The sequence below is a fragment of the Anser cygnoides genome, chromosome 1 (genome assembly GCF_040182565.1).
Source record: "Anser cygnoides isolate HZ-2024a breed goose chromosome 1, Taihu_goose_T2T_genome, whole genome shotgun sequence".
NCBI classification, from domain to species: Eukaryota; Metazoa; Chordata; class Aves; order Anseriformes; family Anatidae; genus Anser; species Anser cygnoides.
Window position 1 is genome coordinate 73,778,979 of NC_089873.1, and position 21,636 is coordinate 73,800,614.

The 21,636-nt window shown below is 37.7% G+C and overlaps 1 protein-coding gene across 4 annotated transcripts in view; it reads right to left on the minus strand.

Moving 5' to 3' along the window:
- Nucleotides 1-21,636, minus strand: part of FBLN1 (fibulin 1) — an 82,745-nt gene that overhangs the window by 33,043 nt on the left and 28,066 nt on the right. For all 4 annotated transcript variants that reach the window (XM_013184707.3, XM_066999967.1, XM_066999962.1 and 1 more), the window contains exons 4-14: nt 20,554-20,725; nt 18,119-18,178; nt 15,758-15,859; nt 14,348-14,485; nt 11,866-12,003; nt 9,424-9,567; nt 8,376-8,504; nt 7,751-7,876; nt 7,053-7,172; nt 6,045-6,176; nt 5,390-5,513 (exon numbers count right to left, since the gene is read on the minus strand). In XM_013184707.3, coding sequence (XP_013040161.1) covers nt 5,390-5,513; nt 6,045-6,176; nt 7,053-7,172; nt 7,751-7,876; nt 8,376-8,504; nt 9,424-9,567; nt 11,866-12,003; nt 14,348-14,485; nt 15,758-15,859; nt 18,119-18,178; nt 20,554-20,725 — 1,385 coding nt within the window. The remainder of the gene's footprint in view (nt 1-5,389; nt 5,514-6,044; nt 6,177-7,052; nt 7,173-7,750; nt 7,877-8,375; nt 8,505-9,423; nt 9,568-11,865; nt 12,004-14,347; nt 14,486-15,757; nt 15,860-18,118; nt 18,179-20,553; nt 20,726-21,636) is intronic.

Here is a 21,636-nt window from a genome sequence, read left to right on the forward strand (position 1 = left end):
AAGATTTGGAAAAGGACATTCTGTTGATTCAGAAAGTTATTTGTGGAGACAGACGTGCCTGTGGCTAGGAGTAAGAATTATTCAAAATTCATCATCTTTTATCTTATTCTTTGGTGGTGCACACTACACACTGCACACTTCACTATGGGTTTAGTTAATGTGTGCTAATTTTTCCATCAAATAACCACAAAGAAGAGATAGCAAATATTATTGCTTTCAAGAGCCAGAATTCATTCTGGGGTCATGCACCATAAAGGCAGTAACAATGAGCATTTAAATCACGGTGTACTCTCTAGACCTTATTTAAATGCTACCAGTGGGAAGAAGAAAATCACATGGTAGGGGAATTCAGCAGCCGACTGGTAACGAACGAGTAGCCCAAGACCCTGGGTGCCACTACAGCTCTGTAGCATCTCACGATGGATGAAGTGGCCATGCAGCCACTGTGCCTGGCCACCACAATGCGTCGCTGTGGCCACAAGCACAGGGGAACCTGTGGGAGAAGGGGAGGGCTGGAAGAGGTATAGTGATGCTGCCAGAGAAATGCACACCGCTTGGCAGTGAGGGGGTTTTAGATGCATCTTAGCAGATCTCTGCAATGAAACGCATGGGTTAGAAAAATAAGTGTATAGTGCTGTTGAATGCTTATTCCTGAATTAATTCCTGATTATTTTAGCTTACTGCTATTTAGCTCAATTATTCAATTTTAAGTTTTTTGTTTGTTTGTTTTTGCTTTTGTTTTTTTACTTGGCTGAAATACTGGCTTCAAGAAATTACTAATAGTTTGAATTTTGCATACCAAATACTGGTTACTCATAAAGGAAAATTAAACTATTAAAACAAAAAAGATATTATCTTAGAGAATAAATACATCTAACAGAAAATATTCTTCCCTCCTGTTAATTTCTGAGCCTGGTTTTCACATGGTACAGAGGCAATTCATTCAATTTTGCCAAAAGAAGTTGAATGGTTTACAACACTTTCTTATACACTGAAAGTAAAAGAACTTTTTTTTCCAGGATCTATGGTTTTGTAATTTACTTTATATATGGAAAACATCTCAACTTGCTAAATGACAAACCAAGTATGATTACCAAACTGTACACTACACATTTCTGAAATTCAATCCTGCAGATTTCCAGAGCTGGAACAATTTTCTGCACTGCCTACAATATACTCCACTACAAAGGCTTTCCCTTGATAGTGTGGATATATACTCTGCATGTTCCTCCTATCTGGAGCTGAAAACTTTCAAAGAGCTTTAAGCCATAGAAGACACAGACCCATCTCCATTTTGCCCTCAGCATTGAGCCTTTATGTGCTATCCTATGCCCTGGCAGGGATGTATGGACCAGATGACCTCCAGAGGTCCCTTCCAACCATAACCGTTCTGTGATTCTGTGATCCTTGATTCATTCATCCATCTTTCCCAACTGGGCTCCTTCCTTGCTTACTGCCCTTCCTGCTCACTCAAACCTTTGGCATCAGGATCATCAACAATGCGCTGATCCTCTTCTTCCTGCTCCATTCTCTCCTGGCTGACACTTGTTCCTCTCAATTTCAGTCTCACAGTCCTAGCCCCAAAACATATACTCGTTTCCTCAGTATCTCTGTGCAGCCACCCCAAAATATTCCTTGCTCTGATGGTCTTCATCCAAACCTGGCATTAATCACCCTTTACCAGAAAGGTCCTGACCCTTTCCCCCATCATAACCTGCACTGATTTCCACAGTTTATTTCATCTTTGTCTCTGAATTTTTTATACAATTTTACTCTCCACCCCTGAAGCATCTCCTAGATTCATTTTCCTCACCTGCTCACACCTTCAGATCTGTCCCTCCCTACATTCAGCCTCCGCCCTAAGTATGCCTTTCCTTCTTACAGAGCTGGCTCTTCTCTCATCTGTGCTAGAAACACCTTTCATGAAGTCTGGGTTATCTTTAAAAGCACAAAAGAAAGAGGCTCTGGGACTGTCAGGGTCTGCAGTGCCAGGCCCAGGACAGGTAGTAGCTAAAGTTACAGAGATCAGGCTTCTTTCCTGTGGCCATTTGTGGGAATGGGCTCAGACAGTCTGTGAAGTTGGCGCATGCACATTTTAGACTCCTTTAAGAGGCTCATGTCTGCTAAATCGGAAGAGGATTGTTTGCTGATAAAATAGAAAGACATCTCTACTGACAAGAGGAATTAAATTGTGTTGAGAAGGATAGTCAAACACAGATTGACAAAGAGGCTATGAAATCCTTATCACTGAAGGACTTTAAGCAAAAGTTAAACACCTTTCAGAAATACTCCAGGAAGTCCTGACACTCCCTTGACACACACGGGTAATTACCCATCCAGGTCCTCTTTTATAAGGTTTATGAAAAAGAGCTAGCTGCAATTTTGCAAAGATTTTTAACTTTAAAAGTTTCACAGAGTTTTGGTAAGGATGACAAAAAGTGCAAAAGTAATCCCCTAACAAATTTCAGATTTCTGCTCCAAAATCTGACAGCAAACTCAACGAAAAAATAAATTAATTAATCAATGAAATTTCTTAAACACACAAACCAATGTATTCCTGCCTACCCTTGTTCTTGGAAATGAGTGAACTGCTTTGGCAGAAATTTACCAAACTTGCGCCTGAATTAGACACCTGGCATGTACAATTTCAGATGCTGGTTATGTTTTGGCAAAATTCTAAGCAGTTAAAAACAGGTTCTAATAATGAGAAACAACAGGCAACCTTAATAACATGCAGGCATGTCTAAAATACAAAAATATTTCCCAATCTAGCTCAAAGCAGCATATATTTCTGACACACCGCTGTAACTGCTCTTTATCTTTTCTACTATTTTTCTTGGCTTAAATTTATATTACAAATGTTTGACTTCAGTGTCACAAAAAGAGAATTTATTTGTTATCCAATTTGATAACAAAAAGTGTTTGGTAAGGGCAGTGCAGCAAGTCCTATTGTGAGTAGCTGTAAATCATACCTATCCTTGGAAAAATACCAAGCCTATAGGCTTATGAGAAAAAAAATATATATACAGAATTTAAGCAAAATAGTTTAGACCATCAATAAAATTATTACATTAAGGACCAGACCATGCCAGGCACTTTGCTGGTCTTTGGGGATGCTTACACAGGGTGTTTGCTCATGAAGCTGAGAATATCTGTAAGCTGTTCTGAGCTTTCAGCCTATAGCATCTGACAATCCTGCAATTACCTCATCTAACAACAATCACCTCTGCTAAAACCACCATGCAAAAATCTCTGCTTTAAAGTTATTAGGTAAGGAAGTTTCTGGATCACTGAGAGTGGTTGCCCGTACATAAGAATTTTAAGGAAAAATAAGAATGAACTTGTATTGGTAGGACTGAGACTTATTAAATTATAGCTGTTCCAAAGAAAATTTGGGGTATAGGGTAAAAAGTTCTATGGCGCGTCAACTTGATGGGAATAGAAAACGTGTTGTCTTTCTTATGATAGGCCAAGTTGGTGAAACTGGAATGTGTTTTGAATAAAAAAGAGAAGAAACCAGTATTTCTAATAAATAGGATGATATAAGAAGCCAGATATTTTAATTTTAGAGTCCTGGCACAAGGTTAGGTGAAAAAGTGATTTAATGTCATTATCATGCAAGGACTAACAAAGACATGCTAGCTATCAGTTATGATGGCTTACATATGCCAAAAATTATACAAGAATATTTAAATTAATTTGGATTAGAAAGGGCACTAAAGAACAATCTTAAGGAACTGTTCCCTAGTGGGAACAAAGTAACCCAAGACACACACCCTGATACTGGCATGCTGGTATAATAATAATAACTGGCTAAGTAGGAGAGTACCTATCTGCCCATTGAACTAACTTGGACATTTTGCAATACAGATAATTAACTTGTATTCTCTTTGGTTTATGCAAGCACATTTTTGACAATATATTTAGTAACTTTGTCTGAATCTGTCAAGAGGTGAAAGCCTAATAAATCCAAGATAATCACTCAAAGACTTAAAATAATTAGAACTTTACTGGGCAGCTACAGGATTTGTTTCTGATTCACAGCCTAATTATAGCCCTAGCACATCAGAAGAATCTCTCTACGAATCTGAGTTAGGCAGAGTAAGTCATTATAGAGCTGCAACAGCCCAGACAGAAAAACAATTCAGACATCCTATTACTTCCAAAAAAAATCCCTAACATCTCAAATAGCCATTACTTTCAACACATCCATAAAAATATAGAAAAGAAAGAAGATGAAATGGAATATGTGTTAACAGCTATTTTATAAAATGAATTTTTCAACTCTAGGATGTCCATAAGAATAAAAATCTGCTAATTCTGCTTTGTGGCCCATTGCAAATGAGGTGGGTTTTTTTTTTGAATTAAGATAGATACAAATAACACATGATATTAAATAAACAGTACATCTGCATCATGAGGCACTTCTTGTTTACTGACGAGACCAACATAACTTAAAATTTAATTACTATTGATACATCTCAAAAGCGTATTTTATAAATATTTGTTTTTATACTATGAAATCCCTCTGCAGCATTCTGATCAAATACGTCTGCTATACCACTTACATGTCATTTTACAGCTTAAGGTTTAAATGGAAACTAATCAACCCCCACAAAGTCCCTCTGAGGAAGCTGGAAGCACCAGCTTCATTCTACAGAGAAGGTACAGAGACGGTGGGTATATGAACACTGGTTGTGAAGAGCAAAATAGCAAGCTGATAACCAGTGTCATTTATCAGCTTTCCTCTCGAGCTGATGCATACACTTACCTGGGTGTGAGATACACAGAGAGTACAGGAGTACAGGGTGGCCATAAAGCCATAGGGCAAGTGGAAAAGCGGTCATCTGCATCAGCCATATAGCTATGCCACCGAAATTTTGAAATGGCTTCTAGCTAGCATTGCCAGCACTACAGGATTGGTGTAAATGAGCTGCCAGCTACCCCTCCTCCCCTATCTGTGTCTCGTATTTTCAAGACCAGAATAGCTTTCTCTGACCTAGGTTAAGAGCCAACATAAGAGATAATTCTACCACTGGAGTATAATAGTAAGCAAAGGCTGAGTGTGACAGAAAAGTTAGAATTTTGAAGCTGAATGTAATCCTCCTAACAGGTTTGCTGCAAGGTAGCCAGAGAGAGAACATCAACATACGCTTCTAGAGAACATTATAATGCAAACCATTGCCACATGGCATCTTTTTAAGGGAATATCTTTTTTTTTTTAGACTGAAATAGGACCACGAGAAAAGGACCAGACCTGTGTGTGCAAAACTTGGGGTAGGCCTAACCAATAAAGTATGTATTTGCCGGAATATGTTACATATTCAGTCGCAGTGTGAGGAGAATATGCCACCAAAAAAACGTTGTACCTTGAAAAGAAAGTACTTACGTATCTCCAGACTTGCGGTAATTTTCTGGACATTCCAAAGACAGACAGCGAAAGCCCCCCTGGATATTAAAGCAGGTCTCATTGAAAGAGCAGTTGTGGGTTTCTGCAACACACTCATCAATATCTGCCAAATGGAAAAAGGTGAGTGGGTTAAACACATGCTTTTCCTCTATTTGCAGGTGCCATATGATGAAAGTATCACATTAGGTACTAGAGAATATGGGGTGCAATTAAACATTATTACAGGATTAAGGAGAGCAGGAAGAAAACTAACCCAACCAACAGGCAAGAACAAGAAAAGGAAGAGCAGCAGTGTCACTAAGCGGGCAAGACTTAAATATTTGCTGAAATGTCTACAGCATTATGATATTTCCTTTTAACAGATAAACCAATTCATATAATTTCACAGTGGGAATCTTCATTGAGTTTGCTCAAGTTCTTTAAGAGCAGTATAAAAACATTACTGCATTCTATAGGCTGTAAAAGAAATTTCTATTGGATCCCATTATTTATTATAAAAAATTGGTCTCTCCAGATTTCAAGCTGATACTGACTGTTTTACTTCTAGTGCTGCAGGACTATAAACACAAAACCTTTCTAGAACTCTTTAGAAGCCCACAATCCAGTTACATCTCCCTGAACCCATTGAACGTACCTTGGCAGTTGCGTGCATTGGGTGCCAACCTGTAACCGGTGGAGGGACAAGTACACTGAAAGCTCCCAGGAATATTAATACATCGAAAGGAACAGATATGACCTCCAGTAGGTAAAGCACATTCATCAATATCTGCAAGAGGAAAACACCACTAATTTACTATGTCTGCACGGCATTTTACTAAGTGCACATATATGGTGTTCATGCTGTGAGGCTGAAACACTATTTCATGATTATAACTAGTGGAAAAGGAAAACAATTATTGATTAGGGCCACAACTATCTAATGAAGGCTGTCAGGAATAAATGGAGGTGTGAAGAAAATTAAAAGCAATCGAAGGGCCTAAGAAACAGTCTGCTTTTGTCTTATAAATGCAATAACACTGTAAATACGGTGACACATTATTGTACTACTTTACTAAGGGGGCAGAGAGGAATAGTATTATCCCTGTTTTAATAAAAAGAAAATTGTGATGTTTTGCCCAAGTTCTTACTGCGTATTACGTCCTAGATATCATAGCTCAAGTTCAAGATCTTGTCCACTGGGTCACACCCACATTCTCCTATTACTTGATCAAAGCCTACATACACATTAATTCAGAACCAGCCACAAAAGGAGGATATATAAAACACCATGTAATAATATTGTATATTACGTATGTAACACACAAACATGTTTGTATATTCACTTGCTGAAGCCAAGAAATTCTGCTAGTTGCTCAGTAACAAAAATTTTTAAAAAGGCACATTTCTGACCAGTTACGAAAGTATGTGAAGTTATAGTTCCGTGTAAACAGCAAAGCTGACACCATACAATCAAGCAGAGATATTTCTAGACAAAGGCATGGGTGGGAGACTTTTATTAAGTACAGGTTCATAGTTTCGCAGGAAAATACCAAACAGAATCAAATGTTAAAATGCATCTATTAAGAGTCTATTAAACTGTTTATGTATGTCATGGCGTGAACAGAAAATGCTCAAATCCTTTATCTGCAAAGACAGTTCTTACCTTCACATGAAATCCCATCTATGTCACTAAGCTGAAAGCCACGGCGGCAGTAACACTGATAGGAGCCATACACATTGGCACACTCTTGACTACAGGGGCTGCTCTCACACTCATTTAAATCTGAAATGCAAAATTATACACCTGAAACCCCAGTTTCTTGCTGTATTTGTCACTCCTGTTACAGGACTGAGGCTAAAGTTTGGTTTCTTTGGTTTTTGTTTTTTTAATAATTAAAAAAGGATGGTTTACATATTACTGAGTAAGCTGGAAATAATGGGCTTTGGTTGTATTATTCTCAAGAGGGTCTGGTAGTATAGGTTACTGTGTGCTATTATTTCCCACTATCCCTCAAGGTGCGTGACTTGGAGGGAGTCGTTAGGACCACACCTGCATCTTTATATTTGGATATCAGCAAAGCTGGTTGTTAAACTCTTGAATCTGATCTAGTCACATCACTTGAAAATGTGGTAAATACAGACACATACACCTCAGCATGATCCAGCCAAAGGACAAAATATTGGAATTGTGGACTACAGCAGTCTTGATTAATCATAGCAGCATTCATGCTATCAAAGGGACAACATCGGGTTGATTTCTTGTACCAATCCAGAGCAGTCTTATGAGCTAAAATCAAACAGGAATAGCTAAACAGTGACAAGCTACATCTCACACTATATACCTAATGCATATAGCCATACCTTCACATGACCTGCCATCAACTGAAAGTTTGAATCCCATGGTACAAGTGCAGTAGTAGGAACCAGGAGTATTCTCACACTTGTGAGCACAAAGACGGCCTGGATAGCGTCTGCATTCATTGATATCTGCAACAATAAACATACAGAGATCTATATATTGGCTGGCTTCCTTGAAGTAGTACTCTGGACAGGACCATGGTTTTGAGTTTTATTTTTATTTTCCAGACTTAAAATTAGAGAGGGAAGGATTTACCCAAAATGCCCATCATTTAAAAAGTACCCTTGTGCATAACTGAATTAGCCAATATAAAGAAGAAAGTCATTTTGATCTTCCAAAGGAATGTTTTGCTGCAGGTGCCTACAAAAAAAGTCACGCAAAACAATTACATGCACTCTCATAATCTTACCTTTTAGCAGGATAACAGATAACATGTCGACAATACTAATACAGCTTCCTTTGAAGTATCAGCATGTCTTTAGTATGGTGTTAGATTTATACAAATAATACAGTAGTCAATTTTATATTTAGATGAAAGGTTATGCAGAAAGCCATAACATTCTTTATACAGGCTCATTTTTTAAAATGCCATGGTTGGATTTACTTAAGTTGATAGGTACAACTTACCAACACAAGTTCTACTGATGACATCAAAAGAATAGCCAGATTTGCACTCACAGCGATAATTGCCCGGGGCATTTATACAAACATGTCCTTCGCCACATGGCTGATTGGAAGATAAGCATTCATCCACATCTATAAAAAAAGAAAATGTGATTGTAAGTACACTTATGAGGATTCAAGCCGAGAGAAGAGCAACATGTTAACTCTTATTTCAGATGCATATTTGTGTGTCCCTTCTATCTGTAAAATAAAGTATAAATTCTTGCTGCCTTACAAGTGTTTTATGGGCTTTCTTTAGTGGTAGTTGTAAGCTTTTGAAACAGAAAGTGAGACTTGGATCTAGCTCCTAGCTTCAACAAGATCAGAGTAATAATTGCAAAATTCTGAATGTAAAATTCTTACAGAACAAGGTATCTCTCACACATGTGCTGTAGATCTTGATAGGACTTGGGAAGGAAAAAAACCAAGAAATCAAGAAATCAGATAATCTTTGGAGGAAATTAGGTGCAAAACTATTTTATTATGAATATTCAATATTCATGGAACCTATTTCTTCACCTAAGGTAAGATGTCAGAAGACCACAGTCAGTTGTGCTTTGATAAACATTTACAATAATTAAAAATGCAGGCAAAATACCTCTCTTTGCAAAAGCTACCTTAGTTAAATGCCAGCCCACGGCATATCTGCCTTTCAACCTTATTTGAGTGTCTTCTGAGAGACATTATGTGGCAGGTGGTCCTTGCGTTATAACTATGTACTGGGGAGATTTTAGACCACACAGCATTGTTCCAGTATATTAGTATAGTCACAGACAATGCCGTTTTGAGGGGGGACAATTGTCACTTCTGTTTTTCTTAGTGTTTTATGAGTAATTTGAAAGACAGAGAGGATCTTTGTCACTCTTCACTTTCTGTGACTGCCATGAGGGAAAGAACAGGATCAAGAACTGGTTCTGGGAACAAGTGAAACTTAGGCAGAGCTCAAGAAACAAGTAAACATAAATGGTTCGTTTTCTGTAAACTTTTTTTTTCCTTCAGAACTGTTACTTACCTACACATCTCGTTCCATCTTCATTAAGATGATACCCTCGGCCACAGCTGGGTGAGATTCGCTGGCAGGTGTATGAGCCATCAGTGTTAATGCATATCTGCCCAGCTGGACATGGCATGTTGGTGCTCAGGCATTCATTGATATCTACAAGAGTACAGTAAGCCAATGTAACAATCTGCTGTCTAATGATGTTTCAGGTAAGATGCTTTTCTTACATCCCTCGTGGTTTGAAAAGCTCTGCTCATGGGAGCACAAACATTTGTGTCATTTAGCTTCAACAATATTATGCCTCTGGCGTGAAGACTGGGAGAGGTACAAAGGGCCCAGATCCCATTCAAAAGCTGAGGAAATTGGCTATAGAATTTGTCTTTGTTTAAAGGCCTTTGCAAGTCATCCCCCCCAAGATGTACAAACAGATGATGAAGAATTCAGTTTACCAGCTCAACCAGTTATGTTGCAGTCTATGCGTGAGGATTACAGCAAGTGAGATGTAGTAAGTCATATAGGTAGCAGTAGTCTGCATTTTTACAGAGAAAAACTACTTCTCACAGGTATTCATCATTAATACCTTACCTCATCTCATAATAGGTTGTCCATGTAAACATTTAAGAACTTGAACAGCTCTTTTTGTGTGTGTGTGTGTGTGTGTGTGTGTGTGTATTCACTATGCATCCCTCTACCATCCATGAAATGTACGGGTTTTTTGTTTTTACAAACTGGACATCATATCAGTTTGTGACAGATTTTGCCTGGATAAAAAAAAAAAAAAACACACACACACACACAAGAATAAAAAATGAAAAGCAAAACCCCAGAATACGTAATGAGATGAGACTAAGCTATATCAGAGTGTGATCTGGTACAGTTTATGTAACCAAGAAGGTAAGAAACGCGCTGTTACCCAAGGTTAGCAATGTGCTATTAGTTCAGAGAAAAGGACTTTCAGAGTTAGGAATAAGTGACTATAGGTGATTCCAAAACAGCCTTCAACAACTGGAAATGTTAATATATCTAAGACCTGACAGTCTGTAGGAACAGTCACTGCTTGTGAATGTATGGACATGCATCCTAAAACTTTCAGCAATATCCAGTTTCATGTGCCTACTTCTCTGTCCCAAGTTTTCCTCCTTATCTCACTCGTACGTGATCATTATTTTTCACAGTAGTACTGCTAACTGTCAAAGAGCTACTGCTTTCCAGTTGCTACAATAAAAAGCAAAGAATTGCTTCGTTGGAAAGACAGTAAAGCTTTCATACTCTTTCCCCCTCGATACCATATAAGGGAACATTTGATTAAGTTTGTAAAATTAGCTTGTGAAATTGTTTTGCCAATTATTTTGAGCAAGTTCATACCACTGCAAATTGCTGTGGATTTACTAATGTCAGTGCAGACATGGTAACTTCTACAGCTGTGGACCTAGTGTTGGCTATGGCATATAAGTGTCTTCAAAGGGTTTGTTGTACACAACAACCAGCTCCCTTCAACTTGTTTGCAAAATTTTTGCAATTTTATTTTCAGCCTCAGTGTTTCCAGTATCAGATTTCAGCACTACTGAGTACAATATGGTCAGGAGAATGTGGGGCTGACAATGAGCTAGAATTGGCAGCTGCGGCTGCTCAGCCAGTTCCACAAGTCCAAAACACACCATGCCGCTGGGGGGAATTTAAAGTTAAGTTGAGACTTGAAAACACTACTCAGGGGAATAATTGATAGATTTGTAGGTCACATTAGACAATTCCATTTAGAGTATGCTGGAAACCAGTGATCCTAACATATTTACTGAAAGGTTTTAACTCTGTTTTGTAGGAGCCTCAGAGTAACTTAACAGGTCTTGGAAACAAGGCATTAGCACAATAGATTCTAAGCAGTCTTTAAAATAAAATAAAATAAAACTCCTCTCCACAGTGTATGATAATTAGTCCCTCATTCTCACACATAGTAATATTCTTCATAAACCACAGCTAAAGGTGGATAGGTCTAGCTAAAGGTGGACAGGTCTAGAAAGATATCTGTAGACCCTCTGCATACTAATATCAACAAAGTATGTTACAGAGGAAACCATAATTTACAGTTTTTTATACTAAGCTTTAGCTAAAACTTTTTGAATAGAGGGAGATTAAAACATACCACTTTACCCAGATTTTGTTTCAGATAAAATCTCTGAAGGCTTAAGGAAAATGTTCAAATGCAGCCAAGTGCCATAAGTACCCAAATCTCATTAAAAATAGATATTTAGTATTTAAGTCTTATTTAGAGGTCTTTCATCTGTAAATCTTACCTGTGGGACCAACCCTGTCTTTAAAGAAGCAGAAAAAAGACATAGCAGAGCAATACATATATACATGAAGAATGACTTGAGAAGCTCAGAACTTACCCAGTGAAACTACAACTTAACTCCTAAGCATCACTAAAGTATTCACTGAGATAAGAGTATGTCTTACCAATACAGTTGCCTAGCGCATCTTGTATAAACCCATTCATGCACTGTAGCTTGGGTCGGCAACGGAAAGATCCTGGAGTATTCTGACAGATAAAATCGGGGGGGCAGTTATGAGTACCAGTCTCACATTCGTCAATATCTGGTACATCACAAAAAAAGATTGTTAGCAGGAGTTTGACAAACTTTTTCATCACATTTAAAACATAAGACAGTTTAAAATGTCAGACAGATTAATCCTCAGCATATTTTCATGCAATTCAGTGCAGTGAACCGGGATCAATCTGAACTGTTGCTTCAAACAGAATCTCAGTAAAAACATATATAGGCACGTATGTGTTTATTATGCTATTACACATTTAGTTCTCATAACTAAATGGTTCAAAATGACTACAAAGCATCTGAAGCACCATGTTCAGCAGTGTTCAGTCTTGATTCAGCACTGTGCTTATACATGGGCTTAACTTTGAAGTCAGTAGGACTTAATTAGGTGTCCAACTGCATTTTTAATTTTAACCTTAGATCCAAAGTAGACATTGTTCATTTCTTTCAAAAGTGAATTAACTAACCTTGACTCTCATCTATATAAAGGTCTCTTTGCATTATTTTCCTTTAAAATGCATACAAATATTATTTACGTGCACTTTAATATTCCATTCTACTGCATTACAGGAAATAAATATTTGTGAATAAATTATGATTCAGACAAAGCAGACAAGGGCTAACAAGGTTTCATCCATGAACGTAACCTAGTCCACATAAAAGTGACTAAAATTTTATGTTCACCACCTCACAATGGGAAGAAATCTCCTAAAACTATTAAAATGCAGAAACTTCCTAGCTATAGCATACCTTGGCTTTCCCATCTATGCTATGGACACAACAGTAGAGACAACTGCTTATCCCTAACGGTTGTGAGATTCAGAAAATGATTGTGGGGCCTACTTTAAGTTTAGTATGGGTTTTACATTGTTACAATTAATTGTTTTAAATCAACAGGGTTTTATGTGCTGCACAACTCAGTAACCAGACAAGTATTTTCCATGTCATTTTGCAAGGCATTTAAAAATCATACATGAAGATTATTCATTTTCTATTTTCATCACTATTAACACAATGTTAATAATTAACTTCACTACCATATCTTATCCAGATAAGAAATTTCTAAAGCTAATGGCATGCATAATTTAATGACTGTATTCCCATTTTTCCACCAGAGAAATATTGTTAATACTTGCTGGTAAACTATTTGTGGGCCTAAAACTGATGTCATTCAAATCAGCATGAATTTTACTTCAAAGGGAGCAAAGTTGGACCACAATACTTTCAAAAAACATCATCCATATGTTCTAGGGGTTTTGTGCTGTAGTTTGTTTATCAGCTTTTTCTTTTTCTTTTTTTTTTCCCTCCAATCTATTGTTCATCACTGATTACTCTGTGAAATAAAACCCTACACAGAATTTTGTCTGAGTACACTTACTCAATGGAATGAAATTACAGACTGTTTTTAAACAATTCTAGGCTCTGGGGGAACAGACCTTTTCGTAGTGGAAACCAGTTCTACACCATATGGTGTTTGCTGCCAATTTATCTTTGCAAAGGTAGCATGTCAGGTGCAGCTATGGATACATGTAACAGCATACTCTGAGCTAGATGCAACATGAAATCACTAATTTCTTTTTTTTTTTTTTTTTTTTTAAAAAAAGACTATTACCCTTGTGTTCAAACACAAGGCAGCACTGGTTTTAACCTTTTTTTACTTTTACATCCTCAAGAATGTTGTGATTAAGAAGTGAATCCGATTGTAATGAATTTAATCCTCCTGAAGACAAAGGCTTACTTTTTTTTTTTTTTTTTTTTTGTCCCCAAGATGCATCTTATCTTAGCATTTTCAAATTGAACTGCCTGGTCATTTCACTTACCACTTTGCACTTAGAAATGTGCAAACTTGATTCTTTGAGATGAAAATAAACCATCAGATATGTGCCAGGAGCAGGACTTCGGCACTCCACTCATTAAGAGCAACCAGTTCACAAGACAAGACTAGAACTAGCCAGAAGTAAACACCTAAAAAATGCATACAGTGTGAGTGTGGGTTCTTCAAAATCATCTGCTTCAGTCTGCAGATCAGCTCTTGTCACATAGCACAACTTGACAATGTATAATAAACACAGCTCTCTCTTCTGGAAGTCTTACCATAGTCCACAGGCAGCCTGTATTTGGTATTTGCAAAGTGACAGGTGGAAAACTACTGTCCCAGAAGAACTAGAGCTGCCTGTGTGTCCCTGTGTAACTACGGCTTACACACATATTTCCCAAAACATAAAAAGAGCAAGACATGATGATGGTTTAATGTTTGTTTGTTTTGGTAGTGTGTTTTTGTTGTTGTTGTTTTTGTTGCTGGGTTTTGGTTTTTTGTTTGCTGTTTTGTTTTTCTTTTTAAAATGTAAATCTGGAAGATTTCAGTTTCTCTGCCCAGGACATACCTTTACAACGACTGTCATCAGTTAGTTCATAACCAGTTCCACAGCTCGTGTCCCGCTGACAGCGAAAGGATCCTAATGTATTGACACAAGTTTGTCCAATCCCACAGCTGTGTGTACCAGTGATACACTCATTAATATCTGGAATATGTAAAGGGAGGGAGGGGATAGCGGATGGAGAAAGAAAGAACAAAAAAGAGTAAATAAAAAACACAAAACTACTGGCGAGAGCTGAGACCAAAGGCTATCTGTGGGCACACCTCCAACCACTGATTATTTTGGGCATCAGGTTACAAAGAATGGTGTAGGTTTGTCCTCACACTCCCAAAATGTGGCTACTCCTCTCTGTTCTTAGAGTGTTAGATGTTTTGACTAAAAGGACTAACAACTGCTGATTCACCGTACTTAAGAACAGAAGGAAATTGTACCAAGTGCAAGCAAAGGACCAACGATCACCTGACTGGGTCTAGTAGCAGATGATTATAACTATAGTGACTTATTGAATGCAGCAAACTTTCAGAAACGTTTCTCTTGCTCTGGATCCCACCCACATATGGCTTAAGGACTCCTCAGGCCACAGGCTGCAACTTTCTACTTTCTAGCTACTGATAGACGTTTGTGAATTTTTCATCTTTGTCTTGAATCCATAAGAGTATTTGGCATCCACACGTCATATGTAAGTTTTTTCTTTTTATATTTCACATTAGGCTAGTGTTAATCTGACCAATCATCAGTGTCTGTTTTATATTCTGAAGTTTGTATCACAGCTACTCACCTAGACCCCGTTTTCAGTCAATGAGAGAAAAAGGCATTTCTGATGAGTAACACTTTTTATCCTAGAACAGCTACTCAAAATATGTGAGGTGAACTGGAAGTGCTTGTTTCTCTCAACCAGGAAAAAAAAAAAAAAAAAGGTGCCTTGGCTGACTAGCTCAGAAGCAGATGTCCACATTATATACGTCTGAAGTCAAGCGTGATGAGCTCTATCCCAGCCCATTTCATCTGATGCCCGTTTAGTTTTTGTACTGGGAGAAAATGAACAACTCTTCCCTCTTGACTATTCCCAGGCCACTAATGATACACGCAACTTTCAACCTTTCTGTCAGTTGTGTCCTCAACAAGCTGAAGAATCTTACTCTATTTCATCTGTCTTATCAATTATTATCTACTACTCAATTATCATCTACTACTAAAATAGAACACAGGTATTTTATTTTGGCTTTGCTCACAAGGAAAAGCTAAAGATCTACTGTGTCTTCTTTTTAAGATTTCACCTCCTTTCATTGCTGATATAAACATATTCTGATCTCTTCTGACTGGATTTTTTTTCTTTCCTTTTTTTTTTTTTAACCTATTCTTGCTCTTTTGAAATAAGGGTGTTGATTATCGAGGTAATGATTTTAGTTCTTTTACCTTCACAGTTGACACCATCTGGTTGAAGTTGATACCCAACAAAGCAGGAGCAGACATAACTGGATCCTGTGTCTCTGCACTGCTGAGAGCAGGGACCACCACCTAATTGGATATTTTAAGAAGTCTTATAAAATTAGGATGCTCTTCACAGGGACTGAAACAAATCAAAAATTTACAGGATGCTTGCTGATTTATTTAGAAAACCAAATAACTAAATACACACATATTAGAAGAAGGAAAAGGCACTAGAAGCATTTGCAATTATTGATTTTTTTTCAGCACTAAAAATGAATACAAGGAGGAAGTAAATTAAACAGTTGCTCATAAACCCATCATTGTTACAAAGTGAAGGGAAAATGCTAGGAGCTCAGAAAGCTCCTCAGATTTTGCCTGATAAGTTATAACTTTGTATGATTACTGCTATACAATAGGGAATAGAAGAGGCATTACCACAAGTTAATGAAACATTTTCACTATTAGCTGCACTTGGCTTTATTTTCAGCCTTTAAATATTAGAACCATACTCCTGAATTAGCTACGACACATCCTCTTTCCTATTCAGCAGGCAGGAAACATGAAAGGGAAAAGAGTATTGTAGGTGACAACAGGTTTAAAGAACATAAAAGACTTAAAACATACTACGGGGATACTAAAGATCTAGTGAAGTATGTACAGGAATCACAAAGGACATGGAAGAGAGCTGGGGTTGTTCTGGCAACAGAAAGAGAGGACACTAAGAAATTTACACAAAATTTGGCTCATCATGAAGAAAACATTTTTTCTGATCTCATTCAGAAATAAATCAATATTAGAAGCTTTTAATATTCTTACAATAGAGAAAAGGTTAGATACTTACAACTGTTTGTTTTAAGAATATTGATATTCTTAGTACAAACAGATTCTATCTTTTTCTGTTTTTCAGGAGAACGTCTGGATAGGCATTAAACAAAAGGCTTGAGATAAGCACTATCAATGTGGGCAAATGCAGCTATTATAACTAAAACTTTCAAGTGAATTAAAGAAAAACATTTTTTTAATTATCACAGTTTCTAATGAGAACAGGGCGATTAATACACAACAGAAATTTTGGTCTTCAGACGCAGTACTGGCAAAGGCAATGACATTACAAGGAACAATAACTTTGAGGTTGAGATGGACAGTTACTGCTTTCTGAACCTCTGCTAATAATGTGAACTCCTGTCAGCCAAAGTAAAACCTATCATGGAAGTGCTGGAAGAACAGAATTTATTTCCTCATATACCATGAAGGTGCTCTAGAGCGAAGTGTTGCAAGTTCCACTGCATAGGAAATTTAAGCTTCCCGTGGTAAAGATTGGAAAATCACAAGTAATTTTAACTTGCCAAGTTTATCAGAAAATATATTGCAGACAGAAACTCTAATTTGTAATTAGTCACACCAATCCACCTCCTGAAGACGTATGATTAAATGACAAATGCAACAACTGATTACATTAAGAAATAATGCTAGGAAAATATGTAACATGGTGTTTTTTTTATTGTGATCTCTTGTAATTAGCAGCTGGAGACAGCGGTTAGAGACAGTTTGGGCTTTGTTAGAGCTCATGTTGGCTTTTGGTTAGAGCCAGTGTTTGGCTAATGACCTTAGTACATGTTTTAAACCTCTCTAGAGTGTAACAGCAATACAACATGCATCACAGTAAATCATCTCGCAACTGGAATAGAAGTCCATTAAATTGATTTTAGCCTAAATACATTACTTAGTTCTGAAATGCTTGTAGAAAATAATAAATCACTGCTATTGTAAGTTTATAGACATGTAAATCACACAGGACAAACAGTAAATCAGAATACTTAGCAGAACAATATCCCAACAACACATTCTTCCCAGGAGGCAGAACAGTCTGACTAATAAGGACACTAGCTGCTTTTCTTCCTTTCCTTTTTTTTTTTTTTTTCAGGTGATGTATCTCAAAAGGAAACAAGTTCCATTTCATATCCAATCACTCTGATCATCCAAAGAGGAGAATAAAGGAATGCACATATTTAATAGAGACTCCATCGATTCTGAAGAATCCAGAGTACTCCATGGGTTCAGCGAGTAACACATCTGCGTTGTTATCAACTAGAAGTTAAATAAAAGTTAAATGTATAGTCTAAGCTTCAGCTGGGTAAGTTTAATACCACCATGGCAGACAATGCCTTCCTTTAAGAACAACTGAGGCATCACATAATGGCCTACTATTTCATCTTCATTCTGTTCTTTTTACCCTTAACTAGACTAGGCAAAAGGTTTGGGCTAATCGCTAGATCTACACCTAGTTAACTTCTGTTGGAGACAATCACAAAAGAGCTGGCTAACAGGACTAGTCACCTGACTTACCTCTGCAGCCATCATGCAGATAAGGATCTTCTTGGTCTAGCTCCTCCTTTGAAATTTCAACTAAAAAGAGTAGAGAGAGACATTAGAGGAGAAACACTTTTCTTCTCACAGTAAAAGGCTGCCTGCTTGGGATGTGATTCAGACCAGTTCTGGATACAACAGGACAAAATTAAAGAGCATTATTTACATATTTTGCAGGTATTTCATTCTTAAATTTGACATTCAAATGCACATGCCCATGAGGCATTTTCCATCTCACTGATTCAATATGAAAGTCATGCTGTGATCACAGATTACATATGGGCTGAGATTTTCAAATGCAGGTTCTTACCATTAGGCTTTTAACCAGAGCTTAACCTGATTTTCATAAGACACGTTGTTGAGGCATGCTTGGTTTCCACTGACTTTATAGTAGCTTGGGGTACTCACAGTTTTAATGAAAATCAGATTAACCTCAGTTATTTATTTAGACTTCATTCCAAAAAACTCCACACCCAACTTTTGGGCACCTAATTATAGCATTCTTTCAAATATGCTTCATGATCAGCAGTACTTCTGCTGCATATATATGTCACGAGAGTCCTTTATCTCTATATGGAGGGCATAAAAGAGCTGAATACATCTACTGACTGAATCTACTGCTTAGCCAGAGAACTAGCTAATGGACTTTTCCAATCCTCACACTTCAGAAACGGTAGGCTGGTAGTGAGATGTATAAAAACACAATCTCAAAATACTCTGGTTATTGAGCAGGAAGCTTAGCGCCATTGCAGTACTCATCCGTATGCCTTTCAACCAATTTAAAAGCAAATACTTGGTCATGGATCTGGAAGCAAATCTGTGAGCAGTGGCACAAGGTTGGGTTGGACACAGACCTCTCAAGCCATAAGGATACATTTTGGTCATGCAGAAGCTGTTGAAAACAGTTTGCTCAAGTCTTGTCTGACTTTGTAGAGGACTCTGGGGATGCAGTTACCCAAGACTCCTCTTTATGTGACCAAGAAAGCATCATACATGGAGTCTGCCTTACTCTCTGCAGCAGAACACCTTGTGTGTCTTGCTACTGCGCAATACAAACACAAGGTACTAGTCTAAGAAGCTGCCATACAAAACAGAGACTGACCTCCTCTTCATGGCAAGGGAAGGTGCTGTTCAAGTATTCTTTGCTCTACCTTCCTACAGGTAATCTTTGTTGTTAATAGGGCTACCTGACATATGTCCAACCACGTTTTTTTCTTAGTTCAATGGTGAGAACTTTGTCCTGACCTGCTTGCTGACATCTTCATTAATGGTCATTGTAAATGCCACTTGCCCATAGAGGTAAGTGGAGAAATACTGTACATTATGCTTGTAATTCTGGATTTTCAGGTATTGATATATTTCTCATGTCACACAGATATTTTTAAGTCTGCAAATTCTTGGTATTAACACAGTAGTCTAGGTGCAAAGTATCTACTGCTGTAGTCATTTCAGTCAGTGCGAATGGACAAGGGCAATTCCCCTGCTGTGACAGCAGTACACAAAGAAATCGGCAAGCCAGTTCTAAAGGTTACTTGATAAGGGTGTACAGTGACATATGCCAGTTTTCAGAGACCTGAAAGAAATCTGCTAACACACTGGCTCAAGCACACCAGCTCAAGTTTTTGTGGTGGGGTTTAAGTGGTTGATTAGGGTGATGTTTTTAAAATCTGCCACTGGTCATCTTCAAGCCAGAGTGCATGTTTTCAGTGCTCAACAGCCCATGAAGGAGGGAGGCAACGTTCTACAGCATGACTTTCCTGCAGTTTCAGTTCAGTCTGTTAAGTGAAAGATGAAAAAAAAAAACAGGTCTGTCAGTGTCAGTACGTCCACACTCACTCTCTTCAGCTCTGTGGACTATGTATGGAGAAGTGTGTCATGAGCTGCTGCTGTCCAGATCTCCCTCTCATCTGACAACATCGAAGTAAATGCAGAGACACAATGTTGCCCAGAAATGTTCAGTTCTCCTAGACAGACTAAGCATTTCAAATCTGTAGGCATTTGCCTCACACAAAAGGCAACATTTGAATTCTGCATAGCTAGCAAATGCCATCTGGCTTTCAAACCCAATTAAAAGAACCAATAAAAATAAAATTAAAAATTAATAGCTTATACTCAGTTTCTAAGATAAGGAACATCAATGGCTGAAATAACTGTATTACAGTTAAGTTCTGATACAAGGAACTGAGTGACCACTATTTAGCTCTTTTAATCTCTTGTGATATACATTTCAGCCATCACTAGCAAAAAAAAAAAGAAAAGAAAAAAAAAAGAGGGTCAATATACATGTACATTAAATTACTCAAAGGAGGTCTCAAGTTAGAGGAATTGCAACAGGAATTGTTTAAAGTACAAGCGCTCCTTGTACCCCGTATCATTTCCTGTCTCAATCTTTCATAGTTTGCAAGGTAAAATACCCGGTTCCTTTTTAGGAGCATCATCACTGATGGACACATCAGTGCCTTCTTGCCCCTTCACACAACAAGCTCTGAAGACGATTCCACATTGGTATCCTATCTTCAGGTTGGGTTCACAACTCTGTCCTTGAACTTGGGCAGTCTTTCCCAGCAAACAACAGTAACAACATTTCTGTTAAAAAAAAAATAAAAATAAAAGTCACATTTTCGTCCCAGACAAATCACTGCAAGTTTTCTCAGTAGTTTCAATAGTGTTATCTCACCTTGGCAAACTGCTGGAAATTTTTCCTGCAAACTCTTTCAGAGCTTCTGGTATACTTAGGTTCAGTTATTTTAATCTATAGTTGAGTTCAGTAGGCTATAGATCTGGCCTACACAGAGCCACACCTGGTACCCAAATCTAGTTCTCCTAACTATTGTGTATGTTGAATGTGTGTGCACAAATATACCAATATGATGATGTGGAGGACCAGAATGTAGGAAGGACCTATGTATATAGAATGACAAAGCTCCATGCCTGCACACCCCAGTTTTGAACAGCAGTGAACAGCAGGAACTCTTTAACACCTCTGCATCCCTTTTGTGTCCAGATCATTAAACTGAGGCATAATCAATAAAGTGTACGATTCAGTTTACAATTAAACTGCCTACCCAACTTCCCCCCCCCAGAATACCCTTCTCAAAACTAACAGACAAACAAGCAAGCAAATATAATTAATCCAAAGCTAGTGTTAACAGGTCATAAAGAGAAGCTTTTCTACTCTGGAGAACAGACCACATGGTTAAGCATTATTTAAAAGCACCACAGTCCTGACATGGCTTCCAGCAATAAAATACGACCCACACCCTCTAGACATGCTGAACTGCAGCCCAGGGATACACCACAGAAGTGAACACATAAGTTAATCCTGTAGAGGTTTACTTTGATTTTTAATTAAGCAGAGCAGATGGAATAATAAACAACTAAACATTGAATTAAATTTCTGTAATTTGGCACTTTAAGCACCTCGCTTACTGAAAAGGAGGTAACCATTACATTTCTTTCACTACTTTGAAACTACCTATATTCTCAAGTTTTCCCAT